The sequence below is a fragment of the Triticum dicoccoides genome, chromosome 2B (assembly GCF_002162155.2).
Source record: "Triticum dicoccoides isolate Atlit2015 ecotype Zavitan chromosome 2B, WEW_v2.0, whole genome shotgun sequence".
Taxonomy (NCBI): Eukaryota; Viridiplantae; Streptophyta; class Magnoliopsida; order Poales; family Poaceae; genus Triticum; species Triticum dicoccoides.
In genome coordinates, this window is record NC_041383.1 from 756,372,396 (window position 1) to 756,393,181 (window position 20,786).

A 20,786-nucleotide genomic window follows, 5' to 3' on the forward strand; every position below is an offset into this window, starting at 1 on the left:
ACAAAATACGGTACACACAACTTATCATAATACTCCCTCCGTCCCTAAATATTTGTCTTTCTACAGATTTCACATGGACTATTACATACTGATGTATAGACATATTTTAGAGTATATATTCACTCATATCGCTTTGTATGTAGTCACTTATTGAAATCTCTAAAAAGACAAATATTTAGGAATGGAGGGAGTAATGCTTGACCGTACCGTACAACTCTAGTCTCAGAGACTACTGTGCAGGATCGATGAAGTTCCGCACAGTACAACTCAGTCTCAGAGACTAGCATTAACATACGATTGTTCCGTTTTCAGAGGTTTCACGGAACATGAGCAGCTAATGGCTTCATTACAAAAGCACAGCATGAAACTTGGAATCTCATCTGGGCAGCGCAACACCTAATACATACTCCCTCCGTTCAAAAATACTTGTCATCAAAATGAACAAAAATGAATGTATCTAGAACTAAAATACATCTAGATACATCCCCTTTTATTCATTTTGATGACAAGTATCTCCGGACGGAGGGAGTACTAGTACACGCTAAGTTAACAAGTAGTCCAAGAGACCAAAGGATGCTACTGCATAAACTTAGGGTTTCACAGCTTCTTCTGCTTCCATTGCCCCATTTTCTGCCATGAGCATTCTGTACACCCTCCTAGAGTATACTGGTCCCACCTTTTTGCTTTCCTCGCCAAGGTTATCTTCGCACTTCAGGTCTTTAAGCAAAAGCTCCTTCTCGCGATTCTGTCACATAAACCGAGTTATCAGCACCTGAAGGCATTACAGTCAAGCTATCGCACTGTACTTTAGAACGTGGTAAGAGGCTGGCACTCACACTTTTATTGGGATCCATATATACACTCAGAAGAGATCTCATGGTACGGTACTTCTTCCAGATTGCCAGGGCAAGCCTTGGCTTGACTTTGGGGATAGCTAGTAAAGACATAAACCTGTCGCGGATGAGAAGAATTAGCACAGGATACCCTGCAAACATTTACTCTCATCTAAAAAGTTGAAAGTCAAAACTGGTGAGTTAGTTGGATGGATAGTCAAAGGCTAAGACAAGTTTTGTTCATGCTTAATATGGCCACAACTAACCTTAAGCAAATTACATCGGCCACAAAACCCTTGTGGACTACCATTTATTGTACAAAAGTTCCACCATATGACTGAAGGTTTTTTATTTATTTTATACCCTTGTCCATTACCATTTGTTGTACAGAAGCATAATTCATTTGCCATATTAGTTTAGAACTTCAACCAAAATTCCATTTCACAAAAGGAAAACAAAGGTAAGGACCAACTGCAGGTGAACTAATGCAGAAAGTGAGAGTAGTGGAAATGTGCTCCTTAAAATAGATCAAAAAACAGGAACAGAACAGTTTTAAACTTAATAGGGGCAGCCCGGTGCATGTAGCTCCTGCTTGCACAGGGTCCGGGGAAGGGTCTGACCACTTTGGGTGTATAGTATGCAGCCTTTCCCTACATTTCTGTAAGAGGTTGTTTCCAGGAGTTTTAAACTTAATAGAAAAGGAAAAAAATAACACCGAACATTAAATGGAAATGCCATTTAGTATATGCTTCCAAGCACAACTTACCAAGTATCCTTCTTAAGCTGATCTTTATTCACAAAATCATTTGGGACAATCACACCATTAGCTTGCACAGATAACCATGACAATTGCTTCCTGTGGAACAGTTAAAGGGAACATTAATAAAAACATGCAACTGCTACAAACAAACCTGCACCTAGTGGGGATGAAAGTTATATTTGAATTGAACTATCTGACAGTAGCTGATATTGCGTACCACATTTGTAGGCATTAGGAGGTACGTGTTTCATTTTTTTCAGAGGGAGAACAGTCGACACAAACTGGCTGCTACATGGAACATCAAGGTCACAATAGAGGAGCTATAACAGAGGTCAGAGACTGAGGCACTGTGTTTTGCTATCTTTCTCTACAGAAAGTTTACAGTGTTAGAGGTGTGACTGAAGTGTCTATAGGAACCTTGACATATTTATCCCCTTATTTTGTCAAATGAAGGACCAGCGACTAGCAAAGAAGCATGTGAACTGAAATTAGTGAGGCTGAAGTGAAAAAAGAAAAGGTACCAAACCAGTTCTAATATGAGGCACATCCATCTATAATAAAAAAGCATGTACATGACAGCTGTAGAAATAAAATGACTGCCTTATACGCAGTTAATAATGTATAATACCAGAATCTAGTACTCCCTCCGTCTAGAATTACTTGTCACAGAAATGGATAAAGGATGTATCTAGAACTAAAATGCGTCTAGATATATCCATTTCTCCGACAAGTATTTCCGGACGGAGGGAGTACATGGCATATGTATACAGGTATACCCTTACTATGATTGAATTGATCTGATATAGAAATGTCTGAACAGGAGCAACACAGAAAGCAATTAAAGAACAGGGAAGTAAAAAAAACAGATAAAATTGCAAGAAAGAGCAAAGACCATCTGAAGTTAAACATCCTTATCTAAAAATGCAACTTGCCTGAATTTGCATTTTGCAAGACTAGTTGTCAAGCGAACAACGTGCTCTGCTAGTTGATCCTCATCTGCGCAATCCTTGGAATGAACTCTATCGTAGTGTGTTACTAATTTGCACAAAACCTACAAAATAAATCCATTACAAATTCTAGTTAGGAAAGTTCAGGAAAAATCTAATACAGTTGAAAACTGACCTGTTCCACAGGTGGACGTTTCCATCTATTAGAACTGTCGGAATTCTTATACTGGCTTTGATCTCTGAAATGCCAAAATAAAAGATAAGGCACTTTAGCAAGATTAAACTATGGGAAACTGATATATTTTCTGTACCTAAAAGTTACATTAGAGGAAATATTGAATAACATCATGCAGAACAACCATGCAAGTCAGTTCTTTCCTTCCTCGACTTTTTTATGTATGCATGATGTTAGTTATGGTTTATAGAATAAATAGGATAAAAGGACATTACAACCAAGCTATCAGTGGCACGGAAGTAGCAGTGGGGAACCCCCCCTAGTTTATAGTTCAGGTGAACACACACCAATGAGGAAGTAAAATTAGCATGCCGAAGTTACCAATAATGTTGTCAGCTACTTTCTGCTGTGCACTAAGAACTATCAGTCATTGGCAAAGAAAAGGACCACATAGATAAAACAAAAACAGTTGGCATGGCAATTCAGACTTAGATGAACCAACCTATCATATATGTATTTCATCAATTTATGAGTGACATAGCAAATAGTGAATGTTGGATAGAGACTTCGAGCTTCGAGAACATGATCCAAGAACTTTCCACTGCTTATAAGATCACAGAATTCCTCAGCATGGAGCACAAATAGGATATATGGCTCCAAAGCTGGCTCCTGCATAAAAGACATGTCACTCTTAGGATATACTCCCTCCGTTCGGAGATAAGTGACATGGTTTTAGTTTAAATTTGAACTAGAAGCATGTCACTTATTTCCGAACGGAGGTAGTATATAAACATGATGAGGTCATGGTACTGACATATGCACAAAGATATACCCTCTCCTTCCCAAAATATAAGGTGTGATTGACTTTTCAAGGTCTTTGATGCAGGACTTTGACCATTAATATATACCAAAGTGCATTGATTGAACATGTATAAATGATATCGTCATATTTGTCTTGCAAAATAATTTTAGTTCATGCCTTTTAACTCTTTATACTAATTTTGTAGACATGCAATAAGTAAAAAAATCATAATCACAGTTGCGTGATAAACACGAGAAAAAGTCAAACACGCCTTATATTTTGGGAAGGAGGGAGTACCACTTTAGGGCAATCATGAGGTGGTTACAATGATAATGAATTTTCCATTCCATGTTCCCTTGGCTATATCACTTGTTGCAATTTTGCGCCACAAAACCATGTACAAAGCAAGGCACTGAGAGAGGTGCTTGTAAAAATAAACCATTTTTTGCTTAAGCACCGGTGCTTGTTTTTATAACAGATGTATATAAGTAAGCATCTGTGCTATACAAAGCACTCATGCAAGTTTTGGAAAACACTCCCACAAGGACACAAATGTAAAATTGAACATGATCAATTTCATATTTTGTGCAGTGAAATATTGAAGGAACTGAAGTATGATTAGGCATGGGCAGAATTGACTGAGTACTTAGCTACATGACTGGCAATATCTTAAATCATAAGCATGTTTATGTCAGAGGTCTGTAAGGATAGATCTAATCACTTACCAAGCATACATAAAATTTGACCCAGAAAAAGCAAACAGTATTTTTTCCCAAGAATAAGTTTTACCATTTTAGAAGGGCATGTTGTTTAGCATCAACTAAGGGCCAGTTTATTTGCAAGATTCTCCCAGAATCGTACCCCTCCCCAGCTTCTCCCAGAATCTTCAAAACCCATTTGTTTTACAATCCTAGCTAATTAGACTCCGAGCCAACACTAATAAGAAAACCTGAGTTCTGGGCTTCTGGCGCTGGGTCACAATCACAAATCCTTATAAACTAAACTTGGTCAAAGGAAGCAACATCACAATATGACAGCTATCATATGACTGATAAGCACCTGATCACTTGGAGAAACCATCTTCCACAAAATTGATCCCCTCATTGGATTACGTTCAACTTGATAGGTAAGTTTCTTTTCTGAAAACATTGTCAGGAGAGCACCTGGTCGCAAAGGTCCAGTTATCTCAGCAGTAAGAAAGATAAAGACAATGCATGATAATAGATAACATGGCATATGACTATCTTGATTTGTGTTGGTTTAACATACCTGCGATTGAGCCAGTTTCTATGACCTTTGGGTCAATCTTGGCGACAATAGATTCTAAAGCGTTTTTTCCTGAACCCCAGTCTGCTTTTTCTTTGGCCAACTTCTTTTGCTCAGCTTGTTTTATTTTATCAGCTTCTTTTTGCTTCCTTTTTTCCTGCAAATAAATAGCACCCTCTCAATATTCTCTATTCACTGTAAAGCACCACAGCAAACATGTTCCTCTGTAAAATACTTTACAAGCCAAACCTCTCGCTGTCGTTTTTTCTCTTCGATCATTTTGTCTTTCTCTTCTTTATTTAGTCTCTTACGTCCCTATATAATGCACAAAAGCCTCTTATTTAAGTTACATCTTTTGTGAAACTGAACTAATGAGTTAAATGCTCAATCAGCTAAACCTGTTTTACCTTTCTTTCGTTGATCGGTCGTGCATTCTCTTCCATGTTGTGGTCACCCTCTTCTTGTGGAGAAGAATTTCCACCGGGTAAAATCAACTTGGCCAATGGCTCTGTGGTCCCAAAGTCATCCAACTCGTCATCACTGTCCAGAGATATTGGACAAGAAGCTCCTGTAAGGCACAAATACGAGTAACTTGGTTACTACTACAGAATTGTAGGCAAATTATGATGCGTCCAGACACCAAAACATGCATTGGCATAGGGCGTCTCCCACATAAGAAATGGAAAGAAAAAAAATCTCTCTAAGACCTAGGAGTTGAAATTGTTGGTTTTGGTGTAAATAGGATATAGGTATCTAACAATAATTAGTACATAAGTGAGCGGTTGGATAAGCGGATATACAGTATAAGTGTATCAATAAACCAACATGTTATCGAGAAGCCAAATATAAGAGATGAACTTGAATGGTCAAGAAGCCCAATTATTCTCCATGAAGCCCAGTTATTCTCCATGAATTCAATACATAAGTAGCAATTTTAAGTTCCTTGGTCAGTTAAGTCATCAAAGGAATTTGCGGCTATTTGTCCTGCATGTGACAGATGTTGAAACAAACATGGACCAACAAATCAGCTCAAACTGCGCAGCGGAGCTAACAACTCATAACTTCTCTATCTGGTGTAGAAATTACTGGTCTCAGTACAAGCATTAACTTCCACCAAATAGCCAGCATAGTCCAATATACTCAACATTTTAAGCGGCATACCATTGAATTCTTTAAATGACTGCCTCTCTTGATAAGGAGTTAAGAACAGCTAAATGACTTGCATCGTACCAAATGACTATAACTAATTTCCAACTATTTTGCCACACAACAACTTCCATAAATAAACAGGTGTTCCTAATTCATAGTGATCGACACTCGGTTCTCAGATCTAAAAGGGGGAAACGACTGTATAAAAGCTTAGGTCGAGAAACTTCACCATACGAATCATGCGCGCGGCCAGTCGAAGAGGAGCCTGGGACACTGGAAGGCCCAGACGAGCGCGGGGTGCTGTAGGCTGGCGGTGTCCCCGCGACAGCAATGTCCGGGATCTCCGGAACGAACGGCGAGGGAGGCGTGTCGTCGAGGAGCAGGATGGGCGTCGGGGACGGGCGCCGCCTCGGCGGGGGAGGGGTGTCGTCGTCGAGGACGATCGGGGTCGCGGACGCGGACGCGGAGGCGCGCCGCTTCGGGACGGACGGGGAGGGGGTGAAGGCATCGAGGAAGTTGAGAGAGTCGAGAGCCGCCGCGGGCGAGGGAGCGGCGCGCCTCTTCGGGGCGGGCGGGGAGGGGGAGAAGGCCTCGAGGAAGTCCGGGGAGTCGCCGGCCGCCGCGGGCGGGGGAGTGGCGCGGCCGCGCCTGCCTGAGAGGACCGCGGGAGGGGAGGCGGCCACGCCGACGCCGTCGTCGTCGTCGTCGTCGATGATCTCGATGACGGGGGCCAGGGTCGCCATCGTCGCCGCCGCTTCCCGGTCGGGGTTACCGCGCTCGCAGTTGGATTTGGGGATTCTGGGGCGGTTTCGGGCGGGCTTTTCGATTTTTGGGGTTTCGCGGGTCGGTGGCTTCTCTGAGACGCCAGCGGGCACTTTGGAAGAAAAAAAAAAGACTCTCCGATACACAGCAAAGGTACACGCGTACACGCTTGCTTTTTTTTTATTGTAATATGTGTCTCATTAATACCGTAAAAATTAAAGTGCAAGTCACGTAAAAACTGACATGACAAAACTGAAAAGACAGTAAAATGTCCCTAAGCTTGACACCAACACCAACGCCTGTCACCTGCCTCCGGCACCACCATGGCAGCCACTGAAAGAAAAGAAAAATGACGGATCACCTTTTTACCCAAGCTCGACGTGGTTCCATCGCTGATATGCAGCTTTGCGGACCTTCAAGGTGGCTCGCCAAAGATGAAACCATTGTCATTGAACGAATCAGCCCGGGCCAACACCCAGAACATGCCATCGAACTCTAAATCTGGCACCCCCACATGACTAAAACGTCGGAGGAGGAAACCATACCTGTCATCCACGAACTATGAGCCCATCACACGTTCCGTCTTTCAGATGTCGTCAATGCAGGTCACAATCTGCATCCGCTCCCCGACTACCTCCCAAACTCCACGCCGACGTTGGAGCAGACACCGTCACAACAACGGAGCCCGAGGACACATGTCCACCATAAGGATATCGTTGCTGCCACGACATCCCCGCTTGAACAGACTGGTTCCCAGATCCTTCACTGGCAATGGAGACGATTGTCTCGCCGGAGAAGAATCCGGAGCTTCTTTATTCAGCGTCGTCGTCGTCGTCGTCGTCGCTGAAGTCAACACGTCGAACAATCCAAAACCCTAAGCTTCTTGGGCCCTATAACCTAAAGCTAAACCGATTGACATGCGTGGGATCCGGCGACCCCCTCACCATAGATGACCAAAAGATCGCCGGCGGAGGAGAGCCGCCGGAAGACGACGCGGGAAGGAGCGGCTCTCCTGTGGTGGTGGCTAGGTTTCGCTACAGGAGGAAAACTTTCTAGGTACACGGTTGCTTGCGTGCTTTTCCTTTTAACACAGTACAGACGCAAGTGCTCATACATATACGTATACACTCATCCTATAAACGCACGCACGCACACCCTACCCCTATGAGCACCTTCGAGAGACTAAGCCAGCATACATCTTGAGTTTACAAAGTCATTGTAGGCGCCTCGTCGTTGACGGGAATGTCGTCTCCTCCCACTGAAAGTGCACCGAAAATCCTGAAATAAATCCAGAAATAATGCGAGCATCGGGACTTAAATCCTGGTGGGCTGGGAATATCATTGTCCCTCTAACCATCCAACCACGGGTTGGTTTGCCTGTTGCTTGCATACTTGTTGTCTTGCCTAGTTGGTAACCGATGTATGAACCTATCCTGTTGACTTTTGGTTCAACACGTCTCATATCTTCTGTTTCAACATTGCCAGTGGACCGTACATAATTAAAATGTGGTTGATCCCTACTAATCATACTCCTTAAAATGCAACTATATCATCTTAACATAGAAGATAATGGATCATGTGATGTGTTCGTGGTACGTGGATGACATGTATGGTTTTCTCCTCCGATGTTTTAGTCATGTGGGAATGCCAGATCTGAAGTTCGATGGCGTGTTTGGGGTATTGCTCTGGTTGATTCGTTCAACGATAATGGTTTGCCATTGGCGAGTCACATTCGAGGTCCGCAAAGCTGCATATCAGCGATGGAGCCGCGTCGAGGTCGGGTGTGAAGGTGGTCCGTTATTTTGTTCTTTGGTGGCTGTTGTGGTGGTGTCAAAGGCAGGTGACGGACGTTGGTGTCAAGCTTAAAAGTTTCTTCGGTCTTGTTTATAATTGTACTTCTTGGTTGATGTTCCTTTATGCAAAGGCTAGCCTTTTGCTATTTGTTCAGTTTTACCAGATCAGTGTGTATGTGACTTATACTATGATCCTCATATAAACTAGATGATACCCCGCACGTTGTTGCGGGACTTGGTAGGAGTTAGGGGCAACAACGGATGGACTTTTAGTTGTCACAATGTAGAATAACAGGATAGAGAATTATTTGCATGCGTTTTTTCTCATTAGATGTTAGTAAGCTACAAATCAACCATGTTACATATATATACAACCACGAACTGGATAAACTAGATGATGCCCCACGCGTTGCTGCAGGAATTTTGTATCACATACTATCAAGAAAATAAGTGTAATAATATGGACTTAAATAATATGATAGTATTGGATGTTTTAGATAAAAAATAAATGGCTGACATCCAACTCATACTCGCATATCATATCGCTATCCTGTTTCTCTATTCGGAAAGAATATAGGCATTGTGGAATAGATCAGTTGTTTTACCGAAACAATATTCAGCATTAAGTAAAGGAAGGCAAGGCACTGAAACAGTGCAGGTGCAGGTGGAGGCGCTGACTTCAGGATCGAATCGCTCTGAAGGTGATAGCAAGGCTGCAACTTTTACATAAGTGCCATACTGGCTTGTTGTTGCCAGTGTTTGTTATACTGAACTGTCGATGGTGTTAGCTCGTTTCAGATAAATCTTCATTTGGTAACCTTAAAGTATATAACAAAAATTATTTTTAATGTTACTTCACATATCGTGGTAATTATTCATCTGACTATATGTATAAGAAAAGTAGAACTACTGCACGTCCGATGTTTGGTGTCCAATCCATGTACGAAGGCAAATCTGGTGGATGTACTTCATTTTGTTCTGTGTGTGGATGGTTGGATATGCACTATCGTGCAAAATTCTTAGGGAAAACATCGTATGTATTGCAGCGTTCCATGGAGAGCACGAGATTGCCAAAGTTATTGTGGATCTGAGAGAGCGTTGGCATCTGGCATCATATCCGTCTGGCTTGTTTTCTTTTCAAAGTGTAGAACCACACGGCTTAGCATATACTCATAACAGTAGTGTGATGCTCAAGACATCTTGGCATCTTTTGTGCATATTAGGCTGCTCAAATGTGGCATAAGTCGCCCCTTATGGATGTCTAAAAAAGGGTATAGAAAATCATGGTAAGATAGCCAGGTCCATATGTGTATATGCTAATGTTGCCAAACGGGAAGAAAGATACCGAAAAGAAATATGAGATATTGCAACCAGATGTACAATAATGCCAACTGTGTGCTGGAACAAAACCCTTGTACGTGAACACCTCAATGATCTAATGAAACTTGGAAGAAGAAGAATTTAAGGCTACACAGAGCATGTATCCTAGAGCAAATTGACTATATAGTGATCAATCTCTAGTAAAATCGCTCTATTCCTTATCAAAGTAAATAATCTCCTTTTAGCTTCCGCTTTGTAAACTGTAAGCGTACGTGCACACCATATTGAAATCAAACTCTGATGGTCTGATGTGTAAATGAATCAAGTATAAACCACTAAATGAGTACCGTACTGGATTCTTAGTCCTATTAGTTATAGGGAAAAATTACAACCGCAACTATTTTCTGTTCACATCATCAAAAAATAACAATGAAGGGATGTGGGCAAATCCAAAATGAACACAACCTCTTCAGATAAACCAATCACAGGATCACCTGATCAAACGCCAAATGCTCACGACTCCGCACCAGTCAATACATTGTAGATAAAATCTTGCAATGACCTGAGTAGAATACCAAAACCTGAGGGTGTATAATAGGAGTAAAAGAAGAAATTCATTAGGAAATAGACATATTTTTTGTATTCTGATGAAGGGATTGAAGAGAGAATGAACTGAACTCACGGAGGCTTAAGGGCTATTGATCTTACCGCAGCCGCGCCGAAAAGCTAGTCACTGCTGAATTGCTGATTCCATCGTCATGTCTAGAGGAAACTCACCTAGCAATTTGGGTTAAGATTAATGCAGTCCTTGGTATCGTCACATCCTCGCCATCCTTGTGAAGGCATCTACCTGAATTCATAGAATGCAACAAATGGTCCGATAATTGGATCGATGCAGACGGGACAGGAAGGCCACTACGGGCCTCAATCAGCCTACCTGCCGCCACCTGCTGCGGGGTGGGGAAGATGAGGGGCGGACGAACGAGACGCGCGGCACCGAGAAAGGTTTGCCGCTGCCATAAGAAGCCTTTCCGACCTTCTGCCGAGGCACCCGACGCGCGACCGCGAGGTAATCGTCGAGACTGACCGGGGCCGATGTTGGCGCGGCAGCACCCTTCGCAAGGCGCTCTGCTTCGATGGCGGGGGCACCGGGCACCTACGCCGGGGAAGCCGCAGGCAGGACGAAGCCGGAGGGAGGACGGGGATAGTCGTCGGGGGACCTCGTCGTTGGGAACACCTCTAGCCATCAGTTACCCTGCCAAATTACACGTTCGCGTTCATGCTCTCCATAGAGAAATATCAGATGGGAGAAGCACCGAACTAATTATACCCAGCACGAGAAGGGACGGAGTAGTGGGATTTAATGGAGAATGAAGAAGATGAATAGGAAGGGAAGAAGACGGGGTGGAAGCCAGCGAAAGAATAAGGGTCGCGATAACTATCATACGTGTGGCATGGATACGAACCCGCCCACACGCCTCGTGTGGCGTGAACAGGAACCCGCCCGCACGACCGCGTCCGGGCGCGCAATTGCACAGCCCGCACGTCCGGTGTGTGGCAACCCCGCCCGCACTGCCCCGTCCGGGCCACGCGACCCGCTGCCCGCACGACCCAGCTGTTCCCATCCTCCGCTCATTCGCCTTTCTCGACTGCCGCCATCGTCCCCCACCTCTCGAACCCCTACCTCCGTCGCCGGCCTTCTCTAGTTGCCATGGCAACCAGAGCAGATCCGTAGGGCAAACCCACCGCAAACCACACCCCAACCCTCCCCACCCCCATCCCCCCACTCCAACCCAGCCCTTCGGAGACGATCAACTAAAATCAGGTGAAAATCTCCCGATCTCATCCTTCTCATCTTTCAGGCTGAAAATCTCCCCGATCTTGTACTGGATCCATGCTATAGGGGGGTGGCAACACCAGTAGTTCTGAGATCCAGTAGTTTTGTGATCTACGTGTTGAGATTAACTTAAGTTCCTAGTTTGTTTGACGCAAGTAGTTGGGTAGGCAAATGGATGAGTAGGAATCCCTTTAAAAAGGAGAGGAAGGACAATTTTGGAATGAAGGGGGTGGGAAAAATAATTGCCACTTGTGTATAACGACAGTTGCCACCTCTCGTTGTCAGTAACTGCCACCTATTTTGACCTGTTGCTTGCCATCCCTATCTTCTATGTGCAAGCAGCGGAAGAATACAATTCTTGTGGATTGTTAATGCGTTCTTGTTCGTGCAGCAATTGAGAACACATTGGAAAGAAGCGAGACACGGAAAGAATGAATAACGAAGATGGCGCTGATACTTGGGGTTCTCAAAGGCCAGAAACGCCCCCTTGGGATGCATCAGAGTACACTCAACTCATCTCTGCAGGGCCGTTGCTGTCACTACTAGAACAGTATGCAGGCGTTGGTATGATGCGTGATAACAAAAGAAGAGAAGAGTTGCCATCTTCGCAACGATGAAGATGACATTCTACTTATGTCGTACACTGTCATTTTTTTGCAGGTTCTTATGACCAAAACACTCTTAGGGGGCCCCCGTGGCAAGTTCAGTCGCAAGGCGCTAACACTGACAAATGTATGGATAGCCAACTTCAACTAGCTAATATGGCTAATCAAGGTAACACAAACGAAAAAAGAGCACATACTGGTGTGCGCATGAAAAATGAACATGCAAAAAAGATGGGCAAAAGGACTCACGAGTTATCACGGGTGAAAAATGCAGAGCCTTCATGCAGCACGTGGCATCAGGCAGCACCCATGTATCTGCCATCGACGTCATACACAGGTGAGTCCATAAAAAAAGTGAAGTTGCGGATGCGCACTTAGCAGAAGGAGCATAGTTGACAACTGCAATTGCCATGACTGGACATCTATAATTGCCATGTGTAAAAAACTGCAGTTGTCATCCCTGGACAACTGTTGTTGCCATCCCTGGTCAGCTGCAGTTTTCATGGAGGAACAACTGCAGTTGCCATGCAAGTGCAACTACAGTTGCCATGCCATGACAACTGCAGTTGCCATGAAAGAACAACTGCAGTTGCCATACCGGTGCAACTACAGATGTCATGCCATGAAAACTGTAGTTGCTACGCCATGAAAACTGTAGTTTCCACGTCGGGGGCAACTGCAGTTGTCGTGCTAGCACAAAACTGCATTTGCCATGAATTGACCAACCACTACCATGCTTACAGGTTATTACGGTGGTGGTAACCCGGCAAATGTCTCGTGGCAAGCTTCACAAATTGCAGGTGGAGCACGTCAATTTAGTGTCACAGACCACACAAGATGGTCACATGCAGCACAACAAGGCAAGGAAAAAAACTGAACCACAAAACAGCACTACATTTGTTTTTCTGGCAAAAAAAAACGCGTGTACCGAAAAAAAAGAATTGAAGCAATGATGGTGGACAAAAACCAAGCATAAAACGTTGACAAGTGGTTGCGTGTAAATGATTCATGTATTGTCTTTGAAAAATTGCCAACTGCTAAAAGCATGTGTGCATCACTAAATGGTTGAACGCATTTCGCCTAGTGAGATCAATCTTATAATGCAGTAGTTTTGTTGCTAGAACACAGTGGTTGCCATTTGTTGGTAGCAGTGTTTGCCATGTATGCAGGACTACACCTGCCTTGCATATAGAACCCAAGTTTTCGTACTAAAAATAAAGGAGCTTGTTGTCGTGCGTTGGCAAACAATAGTTGCCATGTTTGTTGAACCATATCTACCATGACTGGACAGCTACAGTTGCCATACATGTCCACGCACAGACTCACGGCTTGCTGTTTGAAATGATGTCATGCCAAACCACTCGAATTTGATGTGATCCGTTGCGATAAACATGTTATTCAAACAAAAATCTTACTCTCATACCTGTTTTTCTCTATTACAGGGCCTACAACTGCAATGAACAGCGGCGCGGGGACATCTACTACGGGGAGCTCTGAGCGCACGGAAGACGCGTTCAACCAGCCAGCAGACAATCATGCCGCAAACAATTTCGAGTCGGAGTCAGAAATGGCAACATTCCAGCAATGCCGACAAGCACCCCTTTGAACACAAGCACTGGCAACACTCAAGTAGATGGAACTGCCGCCGATACTGAAGTGAATGGTGAAACTGACGACGACGCACAAGGGGGTGAAGATGGTGGGCAATCAGAGATCGTGGTGCCTCAGCCACCATACGTTGGGCAGAGATTTGAATCGTTTGAAGAAGCAAAGGAATTCTACCAGACATATGCAAAGTTCCATGGATTTGCGGTCAACACCGGATACCATAAAAAAATTAAGAAAACTAACGAATACATCAGAGGTGAGATGAGGTGCCACAAGGCACGGAGGAACAAGAAGGGGAAAGGTGTTGCGCCTGTCGTTCCGGAACGAAAGAGAGCTATCATTCTCAAGACTGAATGCCCTGTTCGGTGTAAGCTAAACTTAGATGGTACACAGTGGGTGGTCACTGAATATTTTGACGAGCACAACTACAAACTCATAAAGAAGTTCGACCTGGTAAAATTTCTGACCGCCCACAGAGGGTTCACCCCCGTCAAAAGGCAATTCATAAAGCTGCTACATGATTGTAACGTCGGTCCATCAAGAATGGTCCAGATACTATCGCTCATCCACAGCAAAAAGGGGACTCTGAGTAGCATGTCGTACATACTAGCTGACGTCACAAACCTACATGCCAAATACCGTAGAGAGAGCAAGTTGGCTGACATAGAGGCCACAATGGCCTACTTCGATGAGAAAGCGAAGGAAGATCCAGATTTCTTCTACAGGATAAGGTTGGACGATGAGGACCGTGTCAGGAACATGTATTGGGTGGATGGTGCTGCAAGGAGAGCCTACAAACATTTCCGAGATTGCATTTCATTCGACGCGACGTATCTGACTAATATCTACAAGATGCCATGCGCTCTGTTCATATGAATAAATAACCACAATCAGTCGTTGTAGTTTGGCTGCGGGCTCGTTCAGAAGAAGACATGGATGGGTATGTTTGGCTGTTCAAGACCTTTTTGGAGTGCATGGATGGACTTGCTCCGATGAACATAATAACAGATCAGGATTTCAGCATGCGTGTAGGCATAAAGGAGGTATTTCCGTTGGCAGTGCACATACACTGTAGGTGGCACATTATAAAGAAGGCTGAAGAGATGCTAGGACCGTTCTTTGCTGAATGTCCAGAGCTCCACAAGGCGTTCGAGCTGTGCGTGGACCACAGCTTGACGGTGAAGGAGTTTGAAAGGAGCTGGATGGCCATGATTGAAACATATCAAGTCCAAGACAACGAGACGCTTGCTAACCTGTGGGAGAAGCGAATGTACTGGGTGCTCGCCTACTTCATGCAGTGCTTCTTCCCCTTTCTGCAGACTACACAGCGCAGCAAGGGGTTCAATGCTGTTTTGAAGCGGTACGTGAGCCCTGGCAACTCATTGCTACAGTTTACCAAGCAGTACACAGCTTTGCAACAAAAAATTCTGGGATCTGAGCTACATCAAGAAGCTACCACCGCGCTAAAGCAGCCGAGATTGCTAACGTATTTACCGATGGAGAGGCAAATGAGAAAGTATACACAAACAAGATCTTCAACAAGTAAGTCAGTTGCGTTACCATATTATTTGCAAAAAAAGCACTAAGGCAGTAGGTGCCTTATAGAATGCAATGCAGTTGCCATGTTTAATGAAATACTATTTGACATGCTTAATCAGCTGCAGTTGCCATGTTCAATGAAAATTCTGTTTGCCATGGTTGCTCGGATGCATTTTCAATGTTCAAGGAAGTGCAGTTGCCATGTTTAATGCACTGTGCTTCCCCTTGGGGCATGTTGGTATGCAAATGCCAATGTCAAATGAAAAATGTTATATTGTCGACACTTATGCTGAAATGCAGTTGCCAGGTTTACTAAAATGCAACTGCCATGTTTGTTGAAATGCATTTGCCATGTTTACTCAACTGTAGATGCCATGTTTAATAAAAATGCAGTTGCCATGCTTTATGCAATGTGATTCCATTGGGGAATGTTGGTGTAGGAATGACGATGTCCAGTTGAAAATGTACTGCAATTGCCATGTCTGGTGTACTGCATTTACCATGTATAATGTACTGCATTTGCCATGTTCATTGTGCTATATTTGCCATGTTTAATGTACTATATTTGCCATGTTCAAACAAAATGTATTCTCTATTTCCATGACAACACAAGGTGGTACAAAAAAAGAGTGCACGATGGTTTAACAGAAAACACACGAAAATTGCAGATTTCAAGAAAAAATAAAGCGTGCCAGCATGTTCACGGCTTTACAGGTTGACGAACATACGTTCAAGGTGTGTTCTATTTTGGACATGTCAGATTCAGAACCTGAAGACCCGGATAAAGGAAGGAACTACTTCGTCAAAGCCTCGATAGGCGAAGGCGAGTACTACTGCCAATGTTGCAAGTTCGAACGGGACGACATTGTGTGCTGTCACATACTAAAAGTAATGGACATGAACGCTGTGACACGGATGCCCCGCCATTTCATAAGGCGGCGATGGACTTGGGACGCTGACGACGCGTTTGCGCCCCAGACAACGAATGCAGTTCTGGCTGTGCATGACGAGAGACCTGAGGCAACCATGGAAGCCGTGAGGCACGTTGTGCTGACAAAGAACTATGTTGAGCTAATTGATGAAGCGTGCAAGAGTGATGAGACAGCGAGAGTCGCAGAAAAACACAGGAAGGCACTGAAAAGAGAGCTTGATGAGATCAAGAAGAGGAAAGCTGAGGAAGCCTTACACCGGTTCCCCCGCACATCAAGTGTGCCTTCATCCACGGGGCCATCATCTGAAAACTCGGAGATAGGATCTGGAACAGCAAGCACACAGACCCAGGTCAGGAACCCATCCCGTTCCATCACAAAGGGTCGTCCAAGAGAGATAAGGTACAAGTCGGGATTGGAGATTCAAGCAAAACACAAGAAAACGAAGAAAGGGGCGGGCAATCCATAAGCAAAAATTGGGGCGCTGTGATATGGTCCTTGTGGACATTTTGTTTTGTATCCCTAGATGATGAGAATTTTTTTAATTTTTTTTTGAAGAATGACTCTTGAGGGGCATCAGAAGTGGAAGGAAAATTCATTGAATGGATAAATGCAATTGCCATGTTATGGGTACTTAATATGCCATGTTATGTGTAGTTAATCCGCCATGTTATATGTAGTTAGTCTGCCATGCTATTTTATACTAAATATGCCATGCTATTATGTACTAAATATGCCATGTTAGTTGTACTGGATCTGCCGTGCTAGCTGTACTGGATTTGCCATGTTAGTTGTACTAGATCTGCCATGTTAGTTGTACTGTATCTGCCATGTTAATTATGCTGTATCTGCCATGTTGTTTGTACTGTATCTGCCATGTTAGCTGTACTGAAAATATGCCATGGTATTTGTAATGACTCTGCATGGCACAATTCGATGCGGTTTAGTGACACATGGTGTGTTGTGTGCAATGTGTGGGAAACAAGTTAGAAAAAGCGTAACGTGCATAAACCGCAGCAAAGGTTGTGGCTACATGATCAACCTACCCATGCTAGCCGATGTAGTTAGCGATGAAAAAGAAGAAGCAAAACAGCCAAAATAAAAAACGACGATGACTTTCACTACCCATGTCTGATGAACTACATTTGCCACCTTTTTCAAAACATCAAAGACGCATTCGAAACAGCAAACCGGTGCTAGAAAATGATGAAACCATAGTAATAATGATAAACATGAAAACATATCTACTGTAACACCTAAAAAGGTACACGTCCACACATATATTACAGAGACTATTCAAATGTCGCTCACACACCACCACTACATAGTAGGATACGCGGGGTTGCAGTCTGAACATAGCACACAAACATAGTTTTCGACAAGAACAAAAGAGATAGTACCTTACATTCCTCGGCAACAGAATGTAAGGTATGCGTCCGGTGTGTAACGCCACGTGATCACTTGTACTTCTTGATGACTTGCTTGACAGCTTCCTCCACGAACTCGCGTGCTCCGGACCGCTTGTTGAAATCTTCATTCGTCAACCAGTTCCATGTGTAGATTTTCCGGAGCTCAACGACCGTTGCAGCTGTGACAGCGGGGACAAGTCTACCTTCCCACTTTGCAAAGTATTCCAACGCGTGAAAGCCATAGTCCGTCCTGCACAAGAAAAAGAGTCAGGTGAACACGCAAAAAGGACAGACATAGCAAAGATAGACTTCAATTCAGATGTGACAACAAATGAGGGGTTGGATTGATGTAAATGGCACATGAAGGAAGGGGGTAAGTAATTACGTGTTCCCTTGCTTCACAGTCGCCACGTACTCAGTCGGGAAATGCCTGATCTGTACCTTTGAGTGTTCGTAGTGACGGTTCCATGTCTCTTTGAGGTTGTTGATGAAGAATTCAGCATGCGTAGTAAGGTCTGCATCAGCTTCCGAACGGATTGAATCAAGCACCTCAAAACGTTGGTTCTTCAGGTCAAGACAGATCGCATAATGGTGACCACACTTGTCATGTCGGTCATGTGGTGCAAGCTCCTGGAACATGGGGAACATGACCTGCATTTAAAAGTGAATGAAATGAGAAGCAGAGTTCACATGAAGAACAGCAGAGGGACAAAAAATTTATAATCACGTAGAATGTTTGGTTATAGGTGGGGGTAGTTGAAAGAAAGTTGTCCATGTATGAACAAAATTTGCCGTGTATTTTACTATGAAGTTGCCACATGGTTTGCACGGGATGCAAAAATCAAAAAGTCAGTATGCACAGCAGCTGTTGCCACATGAAAACAACTGTCACATAAACAGAGTACAGATGATGGCAAAAAATCATACCATGTGTACAAACAGTGCAGACAGGGAACGAGTACTCACATATTTCTTCAGTGTGAGCTTGAATTCACCGTGTTGAGAAAAATTCTTCCTCAGGATTTTGTGGTGGAATTCACCATCCCATATTTTGCAGGTCACACTGTAGTGCATGATTATCTTGTCGGCGCACACATCGGTGTGATTGTTGATGTAGTCGATCCCGCATGCAACTACATTCATCGACATTTTACCGTTTGGCCTCACGGACTCGGGGAGATCACCCAGGTCAACGTACATCACTTCGCATTGAATGACCTTGCTTCTGTCCAAACATGAGCTATATGAAAACGATATAACATGAAAGAATCATGCCTACTAGGTAAAAAAATGAAAGAGCTAAAACGTAAGCGGATCGTGTATAGAAAGTACGAAGAAGATGAATGGTAAAAAAGGAGCAAAGCAAAATGAGAGATTATGGGGTGTGGTCATTTACGCTTTCAGCTCCTTCATGTGCTTGCTGCTGGCCCTCGCATTTCCAAACCGCTTGACAATATCGTAAAGCTGGGTCTGTTTCTTAGTGGCCCTGAATTCGGGCTCGTAGTATTCCGCGGGAGGTGGGTGAACTACCCTCTGCTGCCTCAAAGAACCAGGGGTGGCACTCGTAATGGTATCCTTAGATACCATATCTGCAGGCACGTTGGAACTTGATTGCCCTTGCCCTCGTGAGGACCTCCTATGCAATGCTGCCTCCTCGATCATGCGGTAAGCTTCATCAAGTGACGGTGAAATCTCCTCAGGGGTGGCTGCAAGGATAAAAAAATTGAATTAGGATACCTAGAAATCAAAAACAGATGGATTGTGAGAAGGTAGGGTGCATGATGTGAGACGTAGGTACAAAAAGTGGGCAGTTGCCATGTGTTGTACAACTTCATTGGCCATGTCGTAGCAACTACAGTTACCATCTAGTTGCACTGTAGTTGCCATCTAGTTGCACTGTAGTTGCCATGTCACAGCAACTACAGTTGCCATGTTGTGACAACTCCACTTGCCATGTGCTTGCCGTATGGAAAAAATGCAGCATGGAAACAAAAAATGCAGGTGACATGGTGCGGCAAATCCAGTTGCAATGTGTGATGCACTGTATTTGCCATGTGACATCAACTACAGTTGGCATGTTGAATCAACTTCAGTTGCCACGTGGTTGCCCAAAAATGTGAAATGCAGCATGGCAGCAGAAAAAATGTAGGTGACATGGTGCATCAAATCCAGTTTGCCATGTCATCACATGTCAGTTTCCATCACAAGTGAGAACCCCAAAAAATATGATTGGGACAAAAGTCAACCTACAAAGATGTCACATCCCTAGCTGCTGGTAGTGCTCTAGGCTAGCTCATGTGTGCATCATGTTTAAATTCAAATGAAATTTGAATTGAGGAATTTTCAAAGCCTCAGAAACCTTCTAAAAATGATCAACATTAAAATCTCCTCAAAGAAGTCCAAGAAAATGCTCCTCTTAGTCTCTGAAAATATTGCAAAGAGGTAAAACTCAAAACAATATTTTTGGTATCTCAGAGTTAATTATTTTGGGCCTTTGAATTAAATAAATAGCTATTTGCATTGGATATATATTTGATATATAAATAATATATGTCAAAAAAAATTACTGGAACATTTTATGTGGTTTGGTATATTTTAGTTCTAGCCACATAATTATTTTCAGGATTTTATAAAATGGTTTAGTATTTTTACTAAACCAAAACAAAACAGAACAAAATAGAAAACAGTAAATAAAAGCAGAGAGAGAGACTTACCTCAGCTTACCTGTCAGCCCACCCGGCCCAAACCTACCTGGTGGCCCAGCAGAAGCCGGCCCAGCCCACCACTGCAGCCCTCCGTCGTCTTCCTCCCCTCGCCCCGAAGCAGCTGCGTGCTCGCACGCGCACGGCCGCACGGCCACCTCCTGCTTGCCGACGAGCCCCTGGCCGCGTGGACGACTCCCGCAGGCCGTCCCGATCCCGCTGACCGTTTCGCTCACTCTCCCCCCTCGACCCTCCCTCCTCTGCTCCCTCTCTCCCGCCTGGACCGAACGGAGCCGCCGTCACCGACGAGCTCCCTCGCGGCCACAGCCACCCCCTCGCTCCCTCTCCAC

At 44.0% G+C, this 20,786-nt stretch overlaps 1 protein-coding gene across 1 annotated transcript; it reads right to left on the reverse strand.

Annotated features, from left to right (window-relative positions):
• Positions 1-6: 6 nt before the first annotated feature.
• Positions 7-6,738, reverse strand: LOC119366081 (crossover junction endonuclease EME1-like). The gene is made up of 11 exons (XM_037631746.1): positions 6,162-6,738; positions 5,191-5,351; positions 5,033-5,098; positions 4,787-4,940; positions 4,577-4,680; positions 3,218-3,384; positions 2,716-2,779; positions 2,526-2,644; positions 1,600-1,689; positions 837-951; positions 7-745 (listed from the first exon to the last, which is right to left on the reverse strand). Exons 1-11 carry the CDS (start codon positions 6,673-6,675, stop codon positions 590-592), a joined length of 1,710 nt encoding a protein of 569 aa, XP_037487643.1. The 5' UTR covers positions 6,676-6,738; the 3' UTR covers positions 7-589.
• Between the last annotated feature and the right edge of the window lie 14,048 nt (positions 6,739-20,786).

What these genes read in the sequence shown, in the direction of transcription:
- LOC119366081 (XM_037631746.1), bottom strand. Translation starts at nt 6,675, where the DNA reads ATGGCGACCCTGGCCCCCGTCATCGAGATCATCGACGACGACGACGAC. An exon ending in GACCGATCAACGAAAGAAAG is followed by an intron (nt 5,099 to 5,190) that starts GTAAAACAGGTT and finishes TGCATTATATAG; the next exon opens with GGACGTAAGAGACTAAATAA. An exon ending in CAGCTTAAGAAGGATACTTG is followed by an intron (nt 952 to 1,599) that starts GTAAGTTGTGCT and finishes CATCCGCGACAG; the next exon opens with GTTTATGTCTTTACTAGCTA.